Here is a 21,434-nt window from a genome sequence, read left to right on the forward strand (position 1 = left end):
TGAAAAGATTCCTCTGATAGAACTGAATGAAGACATCCTTTTAAAAGATGGAGAAGCAAGAAGAACAAAACTAGTGAGTATTTTAATTAGTTGTGGGTCAATTATATTTATTTAATATTTAACTAGTGGCAAATAAATCATACTCTTTCATATCAATATATATTCTATTTATGATCTCAATGAGACCATATTAGTTATAAGCTTACAAGAAATCATTATGTTGGATATTTTATGCCCTTTTTAGCTCTCCTGGCCCAAACATGTCTGGTGGTCAATTGGCAACTTCATTTCAGAAGCTACTTTGAGGGCTGCGCCTCCCTGGAGGAGGGAAGAATCTCAGAAAAAAAATCAAATAGCCTTGCAAGGCGTCATAATTATTTGGACTTGGATTATAATGTATTCCCTATTTGATTTAATCTTCATATCCATTTTTAATTATTTCGATTCTGATTAGGACAATAAAGGTAATTTGTATGTCAACAAGTATAAGTGCAAAGCGTTTGTGTAGGCTCTTGTATGACCCACCTCCCTTTTTTGGCAAACGGCTGGCACTGTGGTTTTTCAGATGGAGAACAGCCAGCATGAAAGGTTGTCGTATCTAGGTCAAATATGTCAATTTCAGAATGCAACCCTTTAGTCATAATGAATGGAATTAGTAACATCATGTGCACCATTTAAGAGTTTGGAAGTGTTTTAAGTTAATGAAATATATTAAGTGCATGACAATTTGATAAAATTCACAATTCTACAGTAGTCAATATACCCATGTGCAACAATTTAAAAAAAAAATCTAGAGCATATGTTTGTTCACAAAGCAAAAGAAACACCTCATACTAAAATTTAAAACAAGAATGTGTACAAAGAACACAAATACCCCATCCGCACTATCATTTTCTATGGACCTTGAAAATGGGATAAAATCTCTAATTTGTCATTAAAATAAGAATGATCATATCATAGGAAACATGTTAAATAAGTTTCAAGTTGATTGGAATTCAACTACCTTGACCAAAAACTTTTGCCTGAAATTGGATGATTCGATGGGTGAACGAAAGCAGACCAGAAAACATAATGCCCATAAATGGGACATAAAAATAGCAAATCTCCGATACAAGTGTATATTTTTACATTAACAATGTAATTAATGAGTTTTAAATTTGCTCTACCTTTGGCCTTCAGAATTTTGCTCTTTTGATCAAACCATCATGCAATTTAACACCACCTTAAAATGACTTCAAAATTTCCACTAGTTATATCAATTTCTCAGTAAATCTTCTGAATATTTCGTCTGCAAACTTTGGCTAAATTCTTCTGTTCAAACATGTGTGAACATTTGAAAACAAGTTGTGTGCTCTATTGCACATGTCTGGGTTATTATAAGCATAATAGTCCCAGCACGTGTTTACTGAATCATTTTGAATGCCCCCTTTGGCGTGATTCTAAATATACAAAACTCTAAACATAAATACAGAATGTTGTTTAAATTCATTTTCTTACTTTGTTTTTACTTTTTAAAACAGGACAATTTAAAAATCTGAGTTGTTCCTTTTAATGTAAAAACAAAACGGTTAAGTCTTGGAAGGGAGTCAATGGTAAAAGTCTACAGATTGCCTGACAGCACTTGTATCCCAAAAACCTTTTACTACTTATCATAAGGTAAAACTAAACTTACTCTCATTCTCTGAATTGTCTTTTGATCCATCAACTTCTGGTTCTGTAAGTTTTTTGTTTTTAACTGGTTGCTTCTGTAATATGTACAGTAGCAATAAGGATGAACAAGTGAAATTGTGAGCAGTACCCCATAACCACTGAAATCCTTGTAATGTAGCTCCTGAGAAAGAAGCGACAAAAAACATTCATGTGACAACTGACGGATGGACCACATCATATTTTAACACATGGTATTGCCACATTGATTATGATACATATATTCAAAGAGCATATTGTTCTGAGGTTGAAGAAGAAGCATTTATATTTAACATGAATATCACATGATATCATGTGGCTTTATATACAACATTAATACCATGTGATGAAAGTTTATATCACATTGTGCTCATAACTGAATACTATGTTTCTACTCCTTTCTCATACTACTCACATGGTGTGGAGAACATTAATATCACATGATTCCTATATTAAAATCATGTTGGAAATTAATTGTCTGGCTTAAATTCAATTATTCCAAAAAAAATAAGACATTAAAGGCTTTAGAATGATTCAATTATTAATATGATGCAATCAATTAGGCAGTTAGTACCTGAGTAACAGAAGTGGAGGCAAAGTATTGAAATAGCTCACTAAATATTACAATGTTGGTGTCTTATGCTTTGCAAGACCATATACACAGCAATTATACTTACAATATCAACTAGGTCATAATCATCAAGCTCCAACTTTCTTTTACATCCTTTGTTCTTGTTCAAAACTGAATCTGAATTAAGCTCTTCGTCTGGATGTGGTTCAATGTGATATTCTAAGTCAGTATTATCTTTAAAAAAATAAAGCATAAGGTGAATTGATATTATCATGTACACTAAATAAACTGTTGACACAAAGATATGTTTCACATATGTATCGTCTGACAAAATGGGCCAAAAGCCGTTAAATGTTATTTTGACTTTGATGTTGCAAAGTTAACATCGACAAACTGAAGCACCTTCAAAGTATTCATTCTTTTTCTAAAAACAATATTACTTTATTGAAGAAGCTATTAACATAACAATGTGTTTAATAAACTGTATCATTTCAAGCCTTAAGTCATACCCATGCACTCTCCTTGTTTCATTGAAAGTCTTTATTCAAATGTTAGACTACAGTTCTTCCTTTATTTTATCATTATTCACTATATATTCAACTCTATATCTTTTTTGTAGTACCTACTTGACTCTGAAACATGATCAACCAAACTTTGAGGAATATCTAAGGAGGTATTGCTACTGTTTATACTGTCCACAGCTTCAGCTGAAAAATTAAAATATTACAACAATTTTAAAATAATTGTAACAGGTTGCTGTTTCCAAATCTCCCAAACAATGCTCCAATAATTTGTCATTATCCCATGGTTGCCTGTTATTGGGAAAAGTCCATTAAAAGTTGGTTATTATAGCTGACTATGCGGTATAGGCTTTGCTCATTGTTGAAGGCCGTAAGGTGACCTATAGTTGTTAATGTCTGTGTCATTTTGGTGTTTTGTGGATAGTTGTCTCATTGGCAATCATACCACATCTTCTTTTTTATAGTGGTCTAGTAAATTGATATGATTAAGTGACGAATAGTGATTGCTCGTATGGCATTCACTTCTTCTTCAAATGATGAACAGGAATTTATATGGCTAAGGGTGGGGATCTTGACTGTTTACAAGGTTTCAACTAGAGGCTCCATTAGGAACCTGTATCATATATAAATACACATAGATAAAGACTTGTAGACAGAAATGTACCAATGACATGACAGATTCTATGACCTGTGAGCCAAGGTTATTAAACTAAGGTTTCAACTTCCTCAGGCAAAGTTGAACTTAGATAGATTTGGCTTTTATTTCGTATTTCAAATGTTTGGCTTTGAGCCTTCCTGATGAAGGTAAATCCAGAAAAGCACACTTTGGATGCATAAAAATTAATAAACATGTTGTTTTCAATTTTTTAGTATACTCCCGTCCATCAGAGTTTGAATACAAAAATCAAAGGAGAATTACAGAAAAATCTTACCTGTATAAATTTTACAGGGACTTGAACTGGTGTCTTGATGCTGTCTCAGGGCAAGTGCTGAAAATATTCAATACCATGTCTTAAATTCATCTGTGGAATTTAATTATGATAATAAAAAGAGACATCATCATGATCATAATTCTGTTCTGTAATTGAAAACAAAAAGATACCAAATTTAAACCAAAGTCCAAGGGACAATGATGTAAAATTCAAATGTCACCATATGGCCTTCAACAATAAACAAATCCATGTATAGTTAACTATAAAAGGCCTGTTGCATGGCATGCAAAAATATGAAATCATATAAAACAAGATGAAAATCATAACAGATACTTATAATATATTTGAGGCCTTATTTGTTTTAATATTGCTATGTATGCTTCGATTCCATTCAGTGGTTCTCTTAAAGGAGACATTTGTATTTATTTCCCATAGGGTCCTATGTCAAACTGTCCCCAACTGGCGGCCATCTTGGTTGATGGATCCGCTACATGGAAACAACACTTAGTCAGCACCTCATAAGAAACATTCATGCTATGTTTGGTTTATTTCATTTAGTGGTTCTCTAAAAGAAGACATTTGTATGTATTACTATTTCCCATAGGGTCCTATGTTAAACTGTCACCAACTGGCGGCCCTCTTGGATGATGGATCGGCTACATAGTAACAACACTTAGTCAGCACCTCATAAGAAACATTCATGCTATGTTTGGTTTCATTCTATTTAGTGGTTCTCTAAAAGAAGACATGTGTATGCATTTCCCATAGGGTCCTATGTTAAACTAAGTCCCCCACTGGCGGCCATCTTGGATGATGGATCAGCTACAAAGTAACAACACTTGGTCAGCACCTCATTTGGAACATTCATGCCATATTTGGTTCCATTTCACTAGGTGGTTCTCTAAAAGAAGTTCAAAATTATAACCGATTGTTGGTTGGTTGCTGTCAACCGATAGTAATAGATAATAGGTTAATAATTTCAACTGATTATCCAACACTACATATTAGGCCTTACCGAACATACTCTTTAAATCTAAATTCTTTGTCAAGTTCTGGAACATATTTGACTAGCTTCATCGTAGGGATGAAATTTTTATTTCTTTATCCTTTTTTTTCCAATCTGTTGTAGAACTTTGGAATAATAAGATTTTATACCTTTGATTAATGCTCAGTATTAATTAACAGGTATAACTGTTTAATTTAAAAAAAAGAAATGAGATATTATAATTTAAGACAAAATATTTTACCATTATCTATGTCTTTTAGGTGTTTGCCAACTTTCACAATCTCCATAACAGCTAAAGGAGCTTGGTAGGTTTGTTTGTTCATTTCCTCGGAATGACCCATATGTGTGTAGAAATAATGGCGCTCATTCTCTGGTATGTCCTTTGCAGCCATTTCAGTGCTGGTATAATGTCTAATTAAGGTGGCATTGATCTTCTTTGCCTCATCTTCTCTTATACCAGCATCACTTGCAACACGTTGCATAGCTGTGTAGCCGTTTACATATTCCAAAGAATTTTGAGTGTTAGCAAACACATACATGTTATTGGACAAAACTTCACCTTGCTGTCTAAGGTCATCATCATCTAATAAAACAGTTGCCGCCATTGTTTCTGGAGTGAACAAAACTGGTACCAGTTTATTCATCCCTTTGCCAGCCTCGTAGGCAATCTTCAATTCTTGTTGTAGCACATATGGATCATTCCTCCATTTTTTATTTACCCAATTGTCTTCAACAGCATCTTTGAATTCTGATCTTAGAAGTCTGCATGCTTCTCCACCACGCCGTCCATTAAACATTGTCAAGCGACATACCACAAGATTCCTCAACTTAACGAAGTCTGACCGTGTCCAGATTTTATATTCATTGTACATTTCTACTATTTTTTTAATGCTTTCAATGGTGTATTGTCTGATGGTAAACAATAAATCCTCATCTGGAATTCGATGTGGTTTCCTTAAATTAACCTGACGATTTTTTCTTATATTGAATAAAGCATCAGAAAAATATAAATTTTTGGTGGTTTCAAAAATATGCAAAAATTTTGTGACCTCCTCTGCTTTATCATCTGCAAATTTACTGAGATGTTCGGCCCTCAAAATCTCTGCTGACTTTTTTAAAACATAGTATAATGCATATTTTAGTCCATGTTTTAACTTGAAAGATGTCTCCCCATATTGATCACCTACTTCCGTATATTTACATACTGCCTCTTGCAGATCTTTGAAAAATATTCTATTAAACATATCAGCAGCAGTGTTTAAAAGTAAAGGATGATCCTTCTTGACTTCTTCTTTAAAAAAGTTATATGCGTGAGCTAACCTCCTCATGTCATTCATCACACTCTTTCTGACTTGGGATAATTGGTCTACTTTTGTCCTATTTTTTAACCACAGTATACTTCCAACTTTTTTTACCAAATTATCAGATTGACAGATTTTACCAATGTCATCTTTGGTGAATTTTGTCAAGATGTTTTTGACAAAACTTTCAGATACATCATTATCTTTGTTCAAAAATTGCGCTGGAATGGCATTTATCTGTTTTGATGATCCTCCCTGGCATGTGGCTCTGTGTCTTGACATAGCTTTTTTGGTTAATATGGCATTGCAGTTATCACACATAACCTGCACAGAATCCTTTTGAGAAATTCTTTCCCTTTCAAGGACTGCATGACTATCTTTGCCAAGTTTTTCAATGTTGTTTAAATGAATTCCCTCTTTCTTAAATTGTGAAAACATTTTATTTTTTGTTCTTGGGGAAAACTTTAGGGCTGCCTTTACTCTGTCTTCTTCTTTATGTACCAGCTGTATGTGCCTACTAAGCTGAAGGCAATATTTGTCGCAAAATATGCAATACCGTGCTGGTTTAGTATTAGATTGGTTGCTTACAGTTGATGTTGCCTTGCTGTTTTTCTTATTACATAAAGTTGTTGATGCAGCTGCCTTTTTTCCTTTCTTTATTTCTGAAATTGGAGACAAGATACATAAATAATCGTTCCTGTCCTGTATTGCTTTTTGATTGCGTCAAGGCAACACAAAAATTAATGATGATTGTAATTTAAATAAAAGAACAGAGTTTCAATTCCCAGCTTTGCATTTATGTCATATATCAAAGGGGTATAACTCTTTTGAAAAGAGTCAATCCTGAACCATTATAAAACTTGTCAAAGTATTGCTGATATTAACCTATAGTATAAGTTTTATAAAAATCTTGCAACAATTGTACTATGAGAGTGCTAATTAGACCTGACAGACGCCAGGTATTTTCATGTTCCCCACAACACCCTACACAGAAGACAATTAACATAATTTATTGACTAATACCAGATTGGTTTCATTTCATTCAATTGTTCTCTAAAAGTAAAGATGTGTATGTATTGTCTATAGGGTCCTGTGCCAAGTGAATTAAGTCCTCACTGGTTCCCATCTTGGATAAGGGACCAGCTGCAAAGGACAAACACTTGGTCAGCACCTTTTAAGGAACATTCATGCTATGTTTGGTTCCATTCCATTCAGTGGTTCTCTAGGAGAAGTTCAAAATGTAAAAAGTTTCATTCCACTTAATACTTTTCAAAATGTAAAAAGTTTCATTCCACTTAATACTTTTCAAAATGTAAAAGGTTTCATTCCACTTAATACTTTTCAAAATGTAAAAAGTTTATGATGTTGAAACTCTGGATTGTTGGTAAGAACATATTGAGCAGATGCAAACATACAACACTTTCATTTACTAACCTTTCAGATGTTTCTGCATATGATCAAGAAAATCTTGAAGATCTGTAAATTCATTACCACAAATAGCACATGGATATCTTACATTTCCCACATTGTCACCTGTAATTATATTTATTTGTTATGATCAATAAACATATATATTCTACATAGCTGGATATTTACAACTGTGTAATTTTTAAATATGTACTACTCAAGTTTGTACATTTTGATCAGGCTGGATTTATCTTACAGTCTACCCAACTTATTTGCACTATACCAGGGTTTCCAACAAAAATTCAAGCAAGCTGTACATTTTATATCTGATCCGTATTCAATTCTCTTAAGACTAAGTAACACAAAGGCAAATATGGTAATCAGTTGGTCAACCCAATGATTGACAATAATCAAAGCGCTGTAAGTGCTGAAGGCAATTAACCAAAAACCAATGCAAACGTAATTATGAAAAGTTGTGGCAATGTTGCTTCAACATTAAACATTCATATATAGTACAATTCATATATCAATGTATATTTTTTTATGGTGAGTCTGCAGTGGTACATGTTTGCAATGACTTCAGTTGTTCTACTTGGTAGTTAACATTGGTTTTAGTTGACTGCTAGTAGTACAAATTGACCTGGTACAAACATGTAATAGTATGAATGGACTGGTTTCCCTGGAAAGAAAACTGAGTTTGTGTTCTATAGTACAAAAGTTATGAGACACGAATCAGACAAATGTTTACTACTTCAGGCCAATATAACTAATTATATAAAAGTATAGGGGGAGTCCCTGGGGTCACCCTACCCCCCCTGTTTGAGAACTTTGAAAATAATTCAGTTATGTTCAGTTACACATAGATCATGCAGCTTGGTCAATTGATTCCAAAACAAAGATTTGTATGTTTTTTTCGAGTTCTAGAAGACAAGGCTTCACTTTATATTCATGTTTTGTATTTCCTAAAATACTTTTAATAAGTATTTACGATTTCTACCGATGCAGTTATAACGTGCCCTTTTGTAATTTTCATGCCATAAATTAAAAAAGGAAACCCCATTTAAACTGGGTTGGTTTTACACCAGAAAACAGGGACGTTCCCTGTAAGCAGGGAATACATGTATCCCACACTTCCTGACTTGTGCCCAACCTGTTCAAAGACAAAGTAGATAGATTTTAAAGCACGAGTCTGACCATTTTTAATCAAAGTCTTTAAGATTTTATCCTTTAAATAGGAACAGATGTTAGACACAAAGCAAATCAAGATGCACTCAGCAGGTTGAAAGATGCTTCAGTTTTTTTTTTATTTTCAAAAAAGATCACCCTTGTACACAAACAAATCGTGTGGCAAAGCATTTTGTTTGTTTTCCTTGATTCCGAATCATGTAGACGCTTCAATGCAAACATACCTTGACTACAGCATCAGAAAGATATTACCAATAACCAACATATCAAAAAAAAATTGTGGACAAGAATGGCCAATAAAATTTTTCGGGTCGCAGTGATTTTACGGGGTCGGTCGGGTGAGGGGAAACAAACAATATTTTATTTTTGGCCTTGCAGTAATATGTTAACACTTTAAAAGCATCTCACATGCATTATCATCATTTATTACTGATAAAGAAAGTTTATACTGTGACCATGAACATATATATTGTTAGATATACTGTTCCCAGCTGTCACATTGTACTGGATTTTGAAATTAAAATTTGTCAAAAAGTAGTTTTGAGTTTCTGTATATAAAATATTTTCTGCTTTTTCTTTCTTTTACATATATCTTTTGGTTTACAATTCTAGTGTTTATATTCATTTTCCATGCATAGGTGTAAATTAGATGTATTTTTTCCCTGTTTGGATTTTTTTGTAGCTGATCGCCAAAACCCTGATTTACCTTATCGGCTTCCGGAATCGGATCCAATATTGCAAAATTTTGTCTTCACGGCAGCCATTGTTATTGTGTTTACAATGTTGTTTTTGTCAATCAGATACGATTTTACTCGAATTTACACATTATTTGTCGGCAATTTTCTGTATAATGCTAGCGGTTGAACAAAATGAACATCTCTGTCATAAATAATAATGATAAAAATAAGTTTTTATATCGTTTATTTGGAGACTTTGGTGAAAAAGTTTGCAAAGTTATTTCTTATTTTCTTACAAGTGAAAGGTGACTACGTCGGGGGTAGCTAGAAACCAACTGTGCAAGTTAAAATTACGCTTGCAAAAACGAAAGATCACTGACCTCGGACCACCACTTATTTGCACCCCTGCCTCCAAATTGAAAAGATTCGAAAATTTCGTCTTCTAATTTGAAATTGCCGCCAACAGCATAAACAGTAGAACTTATCATATAATAGACTACTGACCTAGTTATACTACGTATTGATGACAAACAATATTCCTACGACTTTTGTCATTTGGGAAATCTAAACTACTTGTCTTAAGTGATTTTCGTCGATTAAATATTTCATACAATTGTTCTTTTGACTTCTTAGCCAAAAGCATAATAAACTACACAAGAATTTCTAATGAGCACTACTTCCTATGTGTAACTTCAAAACTTTTGGATGATTTGACAATCATTTAAGGTTTTTCTGGTCATATTTTTTGTAATCCAGAATAAAAAGTATTAAAAAAGTGTTCAATTAGTTATATATAACATAGAAGCCAGCTAGATAATAACAATGGCAAGTATTTCAGCATTTATTGGGTAGAACATAAATCTAGGGTCCTCACATATTATGCAGCTTAACTGCATAAAAAACTAAAGGCTCTTAAGAGCCTGTGTTGCTCACCTTGGTATATAAACTTGGCCAAGTAGTTACAGTGAAAATTGTTAAAAATTGACTATAAATGGCAATAACTTCTTAGGGGGTCAATTGACCATTTTGGTCTTTTGAATTATTTTTAGGTCTTTTTTTGCTGTACATTATTACTGTTTACAGTTTATCTCTATCTATAATAATATTCAAGATAATAACCAAAACAGGCCAAATTTCCTTAAAATTACCAACTCAGGGGCAGCAACCTAACAACGGGTTGTCTGATTCATCTGTAAATTTCAAGGCAGATAGATCTTGACCTTATAAATAATTTTACACCATGTCAGAATTGCTCTAAATGCTTTGGTTTTTGAGATATAAGCCAAAAACTGCATTTTACCCCTATGTTCTATTTTTAGCCATGGTGGCCATCTTTGTTGGTTGGCCGGGTCACTGGACACATTTTTTAAACTAGATACTCTAATGATGATTGTAGCGAAGTTTGATGTAATTTGGCCCAGTAGTTTCAGAGGAGAAGATTTTTGTAAAAGTTCACAAATGACGACGATGCTGGACGCAAAGTGATGAGAAAAGCTCACTTAGTTGGGCCAGGTGAGCTAAAAAGGTGAAACAATTCAAACCAGAAAACCAATACTTTTAATTGCAGTTTATTGAGCCCTTGATGTTTAGCTTTATGTATTTGATAACTACAACTAAATTTATCCAGGTTGTATCAAGTTTATATTACATCGTCAATTTTTTTCATGCTACCTAAGCTATATGTACAGGCCTCTACAATAACTTGTTTTCAACTTGTCCTGTAGGACAAGTACATACCACAATTTACTTGTCCAAATGAAATTGTTACTTGTCCAAAAAATTTCTATTAAAAATAACCCAGAATTTTATGTATTTCTTTTGAATGACGGTATTTATTATAAGCAACAGAATGAGGTAGCAAAATGAGGTACTGATTTGTCTTGGTCCCGAAATGTCTCCTGCCTTGTCAAACTGTCTATCAATCATGTCTACTAAATTTGTCTCATACGTTGCCAAATTGTCTATTAAACTTGTAGCTGAATCTTTCGAGGTGACGAACTTACTGTCCTGTAAAGTTACCTTATCTACAAAGCGCATCATTGATTCGGATTAATAAGACTGGTTTCCTAGAATAGTATACTTTTTACCTGTTAAAAAGTACTTGACTAAGAACCAGTTAAAAATTATCTACTGCAAGTAAACATGTTGAAGAAAAGGTTTTGCATTTGAATGAACAGAATCCAGAAACATGTCAAATTAATATTTGTTTTCTTGTTTTTTGTTTATAATTACTTTGTTCATCAAAATTGGATTAAATATATTTTCTGCAGAATAATTGCACTTGTCCCAACGGTCAAGCTTGATACAGCTTTTACTTGTCCGACCTTTTTTCCCTCTGGTACTGGACAATCAGACAAGCGTTATTGTCGAGGCCTGATGTATAAAACAATAGAAGTACCTAATGCAGAAGTAGTGTCTTCTAAGGTACTCTGTTCATCATCATCACAAATACTTTTGTCCACTGAAATTACGGTCTGTATATGCACATCTTCAGAGCTCCCAGTGTCAGTGGACATCTCACCAAACTGTTCCATCTTGAAAATAAATATTGTTCCTCATTCATTATGTACTAACCTTGTGTTCTGATTCTCAAAACCCTGGTAGCAAATCTCATGTTACAAATTCTGTTAATATGAATTAATAATAGTGTTCTTTATGATCCAGAAGATTAAAAGAGGGAATAAAGAATCACTGAAAAATAGGAAATTTACAGAAAAGGTGGAGCAGCAGGCTATAAAGTTTTGTATAGACATTGGAAAAACGCAAACAGAAACACACAAAATTGTTTAAAGTCTGAAAAACATAGCAAAGTTAGTCGTTCATTGGTATTCAAGTGACACATGTTTGGGGACGGAAGAGACATTTGAAAGACAATGAGCCGGAAGGTATGCCATCTTTCAGGCAATTAAATGCCATACAAGATGAAGTTTTGAAAGTTATCAACATTGACCAGCGACTAACAGTTCGCAAAGATGCAGACAAATGTGACATTTCTTTGGACTCCAACACACCACATTTTAGCAAATGATTTAAATAATTTATGTATTGAGTATGTGACTTCTTACAGCAGAACATTAGATTAAAAAGAATGGAATTGTCAAATCAATTTATTAATTTTTTATCTCTTGAATACATACGATTTCTAGACAGCATATCAACAACCGACGAAAGCTGGTTTTATAACTACAATCCAGAATTTAAACAACAGTCACCAAGACAATGCACTGTCCGACTCTTCTCTAAAAAGTCATCAAGCAATTAATTTACTTGGATTTGAATGTCTGGAAAATCCTCTGTATATAGCCCTGACTTAGCGTCAATGGATTTTAAGGTATTCCACGCATATCTTTTCTCCGTGGACAAAGGTTCGACGATTTACCTATACTAAGACAGGAAGTAATGAACATAATCTTTAAAATGAAAACAGAACCGTTTGAGAACATTTTTGATGACTGGTTAAAAAGATGTAATTAATATGTTGCTTTGAAAGGAGACTATATACGTAGAGAAATGTTGAAATGTTGAGGTTGTGGAAATAAATATAAATATATGTTTGGGTTCTCCAGCTGAGAGTTTCTTATGATTTTTAAATTGATGAAAATATGATTATTTAGGCAGATACTGAAATAAAATTTGTTATAGTTATTGACCAAGCAAGTCGGTATATGGGATTTAATCTGCACGGCTGTGTGACCCTATTTAACCTGAACGATGTAGTTTGGGTTAAAGGGTCACACGAGCCATGCAAATTAAATCCAATATACCGATTTGATTGGCCAATAACTGTTTAAACACATGATGCAATCAATTTACGTGAACCTTTTGGAAATGTGGACGATATTCCACAATCCATGTATCCTATGAAAGTCTCTTGAAGGGTAAAGAAAGGGAGAAATACGACTTTGGAAATTTTTAAATTAATAACTTTTTTTATATTTAGACTTATTCTAAAATTGCGATTAAAAAGTAGATTTTTTTTTTCATTTTTGTTATTAAAATTAATTCCCAATTTTTACTTAATTAGCCATGACGATTAAGACTTTAACAAATTGTGTAATTTGAAATCAGTGTATGAAAAAAAAATCATAATTGAAAGATTAATTGCTTTTGAAATTATTTCCCCGGCTCATTGATATGCTTAGAGAAAGATGAACCGAGAAAGATGTTATATCATCTGAATTTAAAATGTTACATAAACAGAAAATACGTTTCTATTTCCAATCTTTTACTCCCCTAACCCCACAAATTTCTTTTTTATCTACTGTATTAATTTTTAAGACACGTCCATCTAAATGAAGTCTAATTTTTCTCCAGCTAATCCCCCTGTTATGAAACAAACTTAAATATGATCCTCATTAATTTGTTTGAAATCACATTAAGGTTGCTCGAGTGTCTTCCTTCATCTTGGATTTTGAAGAAGCAGATAACTAAAATTGGTCTAGATATTTGATGAAATGTACAAAGGAGTAGGTCCGGTAAGGGCCGATTTTGGCCTCAAATTTTAGGTTCATCTAAAGAAAGATTTTGAACACCTTTTAAACACTTAAGTGTCTATTTCAATTGATTTAATTCGTGTATGTGAAAGATTTTGACTGATTTAGTAATTAAAAACGCTCTGATTTAAGCTTAAATATGAAAAATCTATCAAATATGCCAAAAACCGTCACTTTTCAGATGGTTTTTGTCAAAAATGATATTTGTGCATTGTATTGTCAAAAACAGCTCATATTTATGTAGCAGAAGCATTTTACTTTCCAAAATATAGCTTAAAGATTACATTTTCACAATTTTGTAAAACTGCTATATTTTGGGGACAAAAAGGGGTCTTACTGAACCTACTCCTTTTGAAAGTTGTATATAATTTAAAAGACTTTTGATATAAATATAGAAAATTGTGTGTTTTATCATAACTACAGTTGTAATTTCTCAAAAACACTTTGTTTGTGTTTGATTCGATTTTTTTCAACTTTGCCAAATAAGGGGAGATCACTCAGATAAAGTAATTTTTATAATAGAAAGTGTAATAAATTTACCTATATTGATATGTAGCAAGAAAACAAAATTGATGACCTCATTTTTTCTTTTTCTTATCTGAAAGCATGTTATAAGAGCAATCTTCTCACATTTTATCAGTTCTAATAGTACGTTTTCTTTTTATTACACACAATTTGATTTTCCATGCATAATCTATACACTATCTGACAATTTTGCACAACCTGTAGAGTGAAAAAAAGTCCGGTGACCCATACTTTTATGAGAAAGGTTTAAGCAATAATAATATATTGTTTTGTAGTTACACCAGGACATGTGGACCCCCCCCCCCCCTTTTTTTTTTTTTTACAAAAAAACAATATATAATTAAAATAACATTTTGAATTAAAACCAAAAGTATACAGATCTTTAGATTAATATAACAAAGAAGTGTGTAAAGTTTAAAGCAATAATCATAAATCATTTTTGAGATACAGCACAACATGTGTAAACCCCCTCCCCCTCTTTTACAAAATACTCAATAACTCAAAAATGAAAATTTAATCATCACCAAAAAATTCAGATTTTAAGATTATTATAACTAAGAAAGTGTGTAAAGTTTTAAGCCATAATCATAAATCGTGTCTGAGATAAGGTGCAACACATACATGTCAACCTCTGACAATGGGAAATCATGTCATGACATGACATATGTCAAAAAGCGTGTGAAAACGCATGACGTAGATGCGGACTTCTTAATATGAATGTGGTAATGTTGTGAATATAAAAAACAATATATATTCTACTGTGAACTTTTATTGTATTAAACACTGGTCTGTTATGTTGCTTTTAAAGCACCACCACTAGGCACATATTCAAAACAACTACCAGTTTCAAGTTTAGTTGCATTTATTCGATAACAGCACACAATACAAATGTAACATAGTCAAGTTCTGATCAGAATCCAGTGTCAATTTCTTTATAATTGAAAAGGCTCTCCCACAGTAGGAATTGATATTAGCTTCATCAAGATTTGAAAGAATGTCATAATGTTGGGGTTTTTTTTGGCAATGAAAATGTCATCTATTATCTCTGCCATTGCTCCCACTGCTATTGCCTAGTTAAAACTGAGTAGTTCATCAGAAGAAAGCGGGTACTATGAGAGCTGATCCAACAGTTCTGTGATATTTTTATCCCCATGGCCTGTAGAAATCTGTTGCCGTTTTGGCTAGATTTGAAACTGAAATTGAAAGAGAAAAATGTTTTATAAATTTGATTTCCATTAGATAAACATGTTAAATGCTTATTCAAATAGCTACATTGTATATCTCCTCTCACATGTATTGTTTTTTTATCATTGCAACATAGAATGCACAAATTATGCGTTACTTGTCACTTGATCATTTAAACTCGAACTCAAAAATATAATATATAAATCTTGTACCTTGCCGTACACATCGTTTTGGCTTAACAATCGGCACTTTAGACGATGGTACAGGAGGCCCTGAAAGTGACCTCTTTCTGTGCACATTTCCACTATAAAGTGAATTTTAAAGAAAGTCACAAAATCGTTAAAACTAATCACAAACTACTTACCTTTTACTGTTTGTCATATAGAAAAATAAACAATGTGGCAGCCAAACAATTACTTCGAATTTTTCGGTATTTATCGCCGAATAAGGAAAAAACCCGAGAATAGCAATATCACTAACGACCATAAAATGAAAAGAACGAAAAAGCGTGTAATTGCGTGTAAAGTGGTGAAAAGCGTGTACACGCCATGTGACAAAATCCTTGCATGTAAACCGTTGAAAAAGCGTGTATTACACTCGAATATCATGTCACTTGACATGTATGGTGCAACATGTGAAAAAAACACATCCCTGTTTTAGTTACAAAGTCCTGTAACTCAAAAAGTGTTCATCTTATTTTCACCAAAAAGTATACAGATCATTTGATCATCATAAGAAACAAGTACATCAAGTTTCATAAAATTTGGATAAATCGTTCGCAAGTTGCAGTGCAACATGTTTACGCCGGACAGACTGATAGACGGACGGATGCCAAACATTTGTATACCATAATACGTCCCATCAAAATTTTGACGGGCATATAAAAATTTGGGCAAGTATCCTGTGATATAAAAATGTCATAACTAACCAAGCAAAAGATAAAATAGAATCTAACCACTAGCAAATAAATTGTTTACAACTTTGAATATACATATTTCAAGATTTGTCTACTTATTATGCTTTAACTACACTTGTTTCATATTCTAAATTCTTTAATACTCACAGACGAATCTATAGATGTTATATCTTCTTGAAATGATGAAACTACAAAACAAATATTTTTGTTTTATTTTCAAAACATTAAAATCGAGAGTGCCCAGGCTGAAATGAAATGTCTTGCCTACTTTATGATCATAAAAAAATTAATTCTCATTAAATCTAAGAGAACAAGAATGTGTCCATTTGAACACAGATGCCCAAATCAACCTATCATTTTCTATGTTAAGTAGACCTAAAATTGGGGTCACAACTCTAATTTGGCAGTGAAATTAGAAAGATCATATCACAAGGAACATGTGTACTAAGTTTCAAGTTGATTGAACTTCAACTCATCAAGAACTACATTGTCCAAAAACTTTAAACTAAAGCGGGCATACGAACGAACAGACAAACAAACGGACATACAGACAAGAAAACATTATGCTCATAAATAGCCATTAATATTGGGCATAAAAAATGTATGTATTTAATGAAAATTATTATTGCACACCACTTGAAACATTTCCACAGAGCCATCTCCTATTAGTCAAGTTATTTAAAAAAAAAAAGATCAACAGTGCCTAATAGATATAGGAAGATGTGGTGTGAGTGCCAATGAGACAACTCTCCATCCAAATAACAATTTAAAAAAAAGTAAACCATTAGAGGTCAATGTACGGCCTTCAAAACGGAGCCTTAGCTCAAACCGAACAAGAAGCTATAAAGGGCCCAAAAATTACTAACCATTCAAACGGAAAAACCAATGGTCTAATCTATAAAAAAAAAACCCAGAGAAACGAGAAACATGTATGAACACCATACTTAAGCTTAAAGAAGTTCTGAATTTGGATTGTAATTGAATATTTGACACAGCACTGACTTTTGAACCAAATATAGTTGATAGACCAACTGCCTAAGAAAGAACAAGGTACAATAAGGCCTGTTTTCAAACAAAATTTGAAAAATGAGAAAATAGGGGGGCCAAAAACAGGACTTATCTTACTTTGTCCTTTAAGATAGAAACTGGACAATAAAAAACTTAATTTTACCTAAATCACTAATCTATAAAATGAGATTGATAATGACAATAACAACTGTACTTTTATGAATTTCTATGCCATTTGATAGCAACATTTCTGATTATTTGTATTACAATATACCTTTTCCAGTCAGGAGACATTTTCCCACATACATTCTGAAGTCATTCAAATCTTTTTGAGACATATCAAATTCTAGCGTTGTTCCAGACAAAACATTTTCAGCCATCTGAAATAAAAGTCATGTTTAGAGCTGTTCCTTTAAAACATACATACTTTATATAAATAAGGATGTTAGTTGTCTTGTTTGAATTGCTTTACATTGTCATTTTAGGGCCTTTTATAGCTGATTATGTGGTATTGGCTTTGATAATTGTCGAAGGGCCTTACCGTGACCAATAGTTTTTAATATCTGTGTCATTTGAGCCTCTTGTGGAGAGTTGTCCCATTGACAATCATACCACATTTTTTTTATGGTACTAAGGGTAGGCACTTGGAAAAAGATGTTAAAAACCTAGAGCCATTATTTTACAATTTCACTTACCACCTTTTTATCATTACAAATTGCAACTAAGATGGCCATTGTTATAATATAGTTCGTTGTGTTACATTTTAATGTTGTGTTTCCGTTGTGACGTTTGTTTTCTCTTTTTTTTTAGTGTGAATTCACATTACTATAAGACGTGTCACGGTACTTTTCTATCCCAAATTCATGTATTTGGTTTTGATGTTATATTTGTTATTCTCATATGATTTTGTCTAAGGCTTAATCCGTTTCTGTGTGTGTGTTTTACATTTAAATGTTGTGTCTTTGTTCTCCTCTTATATTAAATGCCTTTCCCTCAGTTTTAGTTTGTTACCCGATTTTGTTTTTTGTCCATGGATTTATGAGTTTTGAACAGCGGTATACTACTGTTGCCTTTATTTCTCATTGGCACTTATACCTAATATTTATTTAAGCTGGATAACTTGATGTGCTTTCTTTAAAAAATTGACAGGGTCATTTACACTTTCATTCGATTTAAGTAAGAATTATTTTTTTCAAAATCCTGGTAAAAACTATAATAAATCTCAGACTTTTGACAGTAATAATGTAGTTTTAACAATGATTTTTATTCTGTATTTTCCAATTTCTAGAAAAGCACAATAATTCATTGTTCCTTATATATAAATTCTATTGCTTAATAAAATATATGGTTGACAATGGCTTGTTAAATTTATCCCAATATGTGTAAAATCTTTCTATGAAATTTCAGTTATCTGAGTTGAAAGCTGTAAGAGTAGTTGATTGAACACCTCACTTTTTTGCTTTCTTTCCAGCTTTTCCCCGATTTAAGAGGTTAACTGACCACCATGTAAGACTATTTTTCTCTAAACTTCCTGTGTCAATTATAATTCAATTTGATTTTGGAGATAGAACAGTTCAGTTATGACAAAAACCTGTAAAATGTAGAAATCTGGTATTATAGATAAGTAGGGAGATATACCACCTGGAATTTTTTACAATGGTACAAGATAAACGATACCATAAAGTTCCTGTGATGGTTACCCGATCTTTATCCTATATGCTTCACATTTTGTGATCAAGATATCTATTTTAAAACTATTATAGTTTGAACATTAAATTTTACATATTCAAGTTTTTGCACTAGAATGGGAAATTAAAATCATTTTGATTTTAGTAAAGCAGGAATTCAAGTGTTTACAGATTCAAATAAATAATAAGTTGTCCCCTAATAGAAATTGTTTTTGCAATGAGCTATTAATTGACACCCGAATCTTTCCTATATATTGCTCCTTATTCTATTAAGGGACTATGTTGCAAATACTTGGATGCTTTCTCTTTTGGGGCTCGAACCAAACGCTGAAAAAATGCTGTGCAAATGAAATCATCTGTTTTACACTAATCAGAGATCAGTAAAGACATGTTAAACGATTCTTGCTTAGAAGTATAAACAGAATAAACACAGGTTTAGGACAAAGCTGTTGAACTTGGTTTTTCATTTTATATAAGCATGCACTATTTTCAATCATGAAAATGGGTCCTACTTTGTAGAATTTTATTGCAAACCAAATAAAACTTTTCCACGGATTAATCTTCTAATTTTCACTCTATTTAAACTTTTGTCCCATTCAATAGATACAAAAGCTATTGTTCTCTGTGTAGTTTTAATTCACAGGACCATTAATTCTGCTTAGAAAAATCTATCACTCTGATATCATTTAACCCCATTAAAAAATCATCTTCTAAATACATGTTTTAAATTAAAATAAACTGCATGTGATGTTTAATATTTTCAATATCAATAATATTTTCTCAATCTGTTCATACTGACAATAAATTGACCAATAGCAGATGACACTGTGGTTAAGTTTCATTTGATTCTCAATTGGACATAGCTGTGACCATTGAATCTCAAATTATATGATCTAATAATTTTAGAGAGAATTAGGTAGACATGTTGTTTAATCAAAAAAAAAAAATTCATCCAAATTTAAACATAAAACTTACTTTCAGAACGTACAAGCCACACGATATGTCATCCTCTTGTTTAGAATGGAGGAGACTGCCTATATTCCATTGTGTGGTAGCAATGTCCACTAAACCTAGTTTAGACCTCTCTTTTAAAAAAAAACTGGAAAATATAAAAAATTAACATTCAAATTACTTCTTTTCAACATCAACTTTCTTTATAATTTTAATTACAGTATGTACTAAAATAAATTGTATAAATTATCTTTCTTAAATTCTTTTTTTTGTAAATTCATTAGGGTGTAAAAGTGTTGACTGAAGTTCATTTGGTATGAAGCATATGGAAGCACTTCATTCTTAAAATGTGTACACGGTCAACACTTTTAAAACCCTATGAATAATGATGAAATTACAAAAAGAAGTTTTCAATACTTATAACTACATTTTTTCGCAATGTTCATGAAAACCAGTGCTTAGCTTTTGCGCCAATTGGCATTTCATTTGCACCACAAACCATATTTCATTTGCTCCAATAAGAAAAAAGTGAAATCACAAAAATACTGAACTTAGAGGAAAATCAATTCCAAAAGTTCATAATCACATGGCAAAATCAAATAACAAAACGTATCAAAAACGAATGGACAAGAACTGTCATATTCCTGATTTGGTAAAGGCATTTTCAAATGTAGAAAATGGTGGATTAAACCTGGTTCTTTAGCGCTAACCTTCTCACTTTAATGACAGTCTCATCAAATTCCGTTATATTTACATTGACACCTTTCATTTACGTCAATAATACAGGTAAATAGTTTTAAAAAATGATTTTTTTTCCAAAAAAGACTTTTAATGTTAAAGAAAGTTTCTGTTTGCATAATAAAACATACTAGTATTCATCAGAAATCAGTCATAATGTCAATGTATATTTGTTCCACCTAACAGAAGTTCCAATGGAAACTTTGTTATAAACAATGTCATGATATCTGTTCCTGTTGGAACAAATATTCTATACCATTTATTATCGCTATTTTGTGCATTTTTCTTTTGATCTTTTTTTGTGATAATTTTCATATCATGCTTCTCGCTTGAGATGGAAAAAATTATCGCTAGAAACTAAGGAGACCACGTGGCGTTGCTAACGAAATTGACATGAAATTGACAACGTCGCCAAAGGTAAAATAGCGATAAACAGATTATCATTGGTCATCTCAACTCGATTGCTTTTCTCACTTTCGCTGTACCAGCTCAAGCGAAAAAATCAAGCTCGTTGAGATGATCAACGATAATCTATAATTACGTTAGGAACATATATATAGAATAACCATACATTGTCTCGAAATATCAATGTTATTTGTACAAGGCTTAGAAACAGGTAGAAAGCGAGGCTGTGCCGAGCTTTC

At 32.4% G+C, this 21,434-nt stretch overlaps 1 protein-coding gene and 1 long non-coding RNA gene across 2 annotated transcripts; both read right to left on the minus strand.

The window, feature by feature from the left end:
* Positions 1-828: 828 nt before the first annotated feature.
* LOC139505729 (uncharacterized) lies at positions 829-20,200 on the minus strand (the record flags this gene model as incomplete). The annotated part of the gene is given in 11 exon segments (XM_071295206.1): positions 829-833; positions 1,673-1,745; positions 2,364-2,491; positions 2,884-2,964; positions 3,711-3,767; positions 4,958-6,679; positions 7,452-7,550; positions 11,685-11,820; positions 16,553-16,593; positions 17,688-17,793; positions 20,077-20,200. Coding segments are annotated over 11 exon segments (2,572 nt in total), but the record flags the coding sequence as incomplete, so codon positions are not given.
* Positions 15,149-16,536, minus strand: LOC139505728 (uncharacterized). The gene is made up of 2 exons (XR_011659822.1): positions 15,854-16,536; positions 15,149-15,497 (listed from the first exon to the last, which is right to left on the minus strand). It is a non-coding gene; the product is annotated as an uncharacterized lncRNA (long non-coding RNA).
* Positions 20,201-21,434: the final 1,234 nt, after the last annotated feature.

Source organism: Mytilus edulis, unplaced genomic scaffold, assembly GCF_963676685.1.
Source record: "Mytilus edulis unplaced genomic scaffold, xbMytEdul2.2 SCAFFOLD_228, whole genome shotgun sequence".
Lineage (NCBI taxonomy): Eukaryota > Metazoa > Mollusca > Bivalvia > Mytilida > Mytilidae > Mytilus > Mytilus edulis.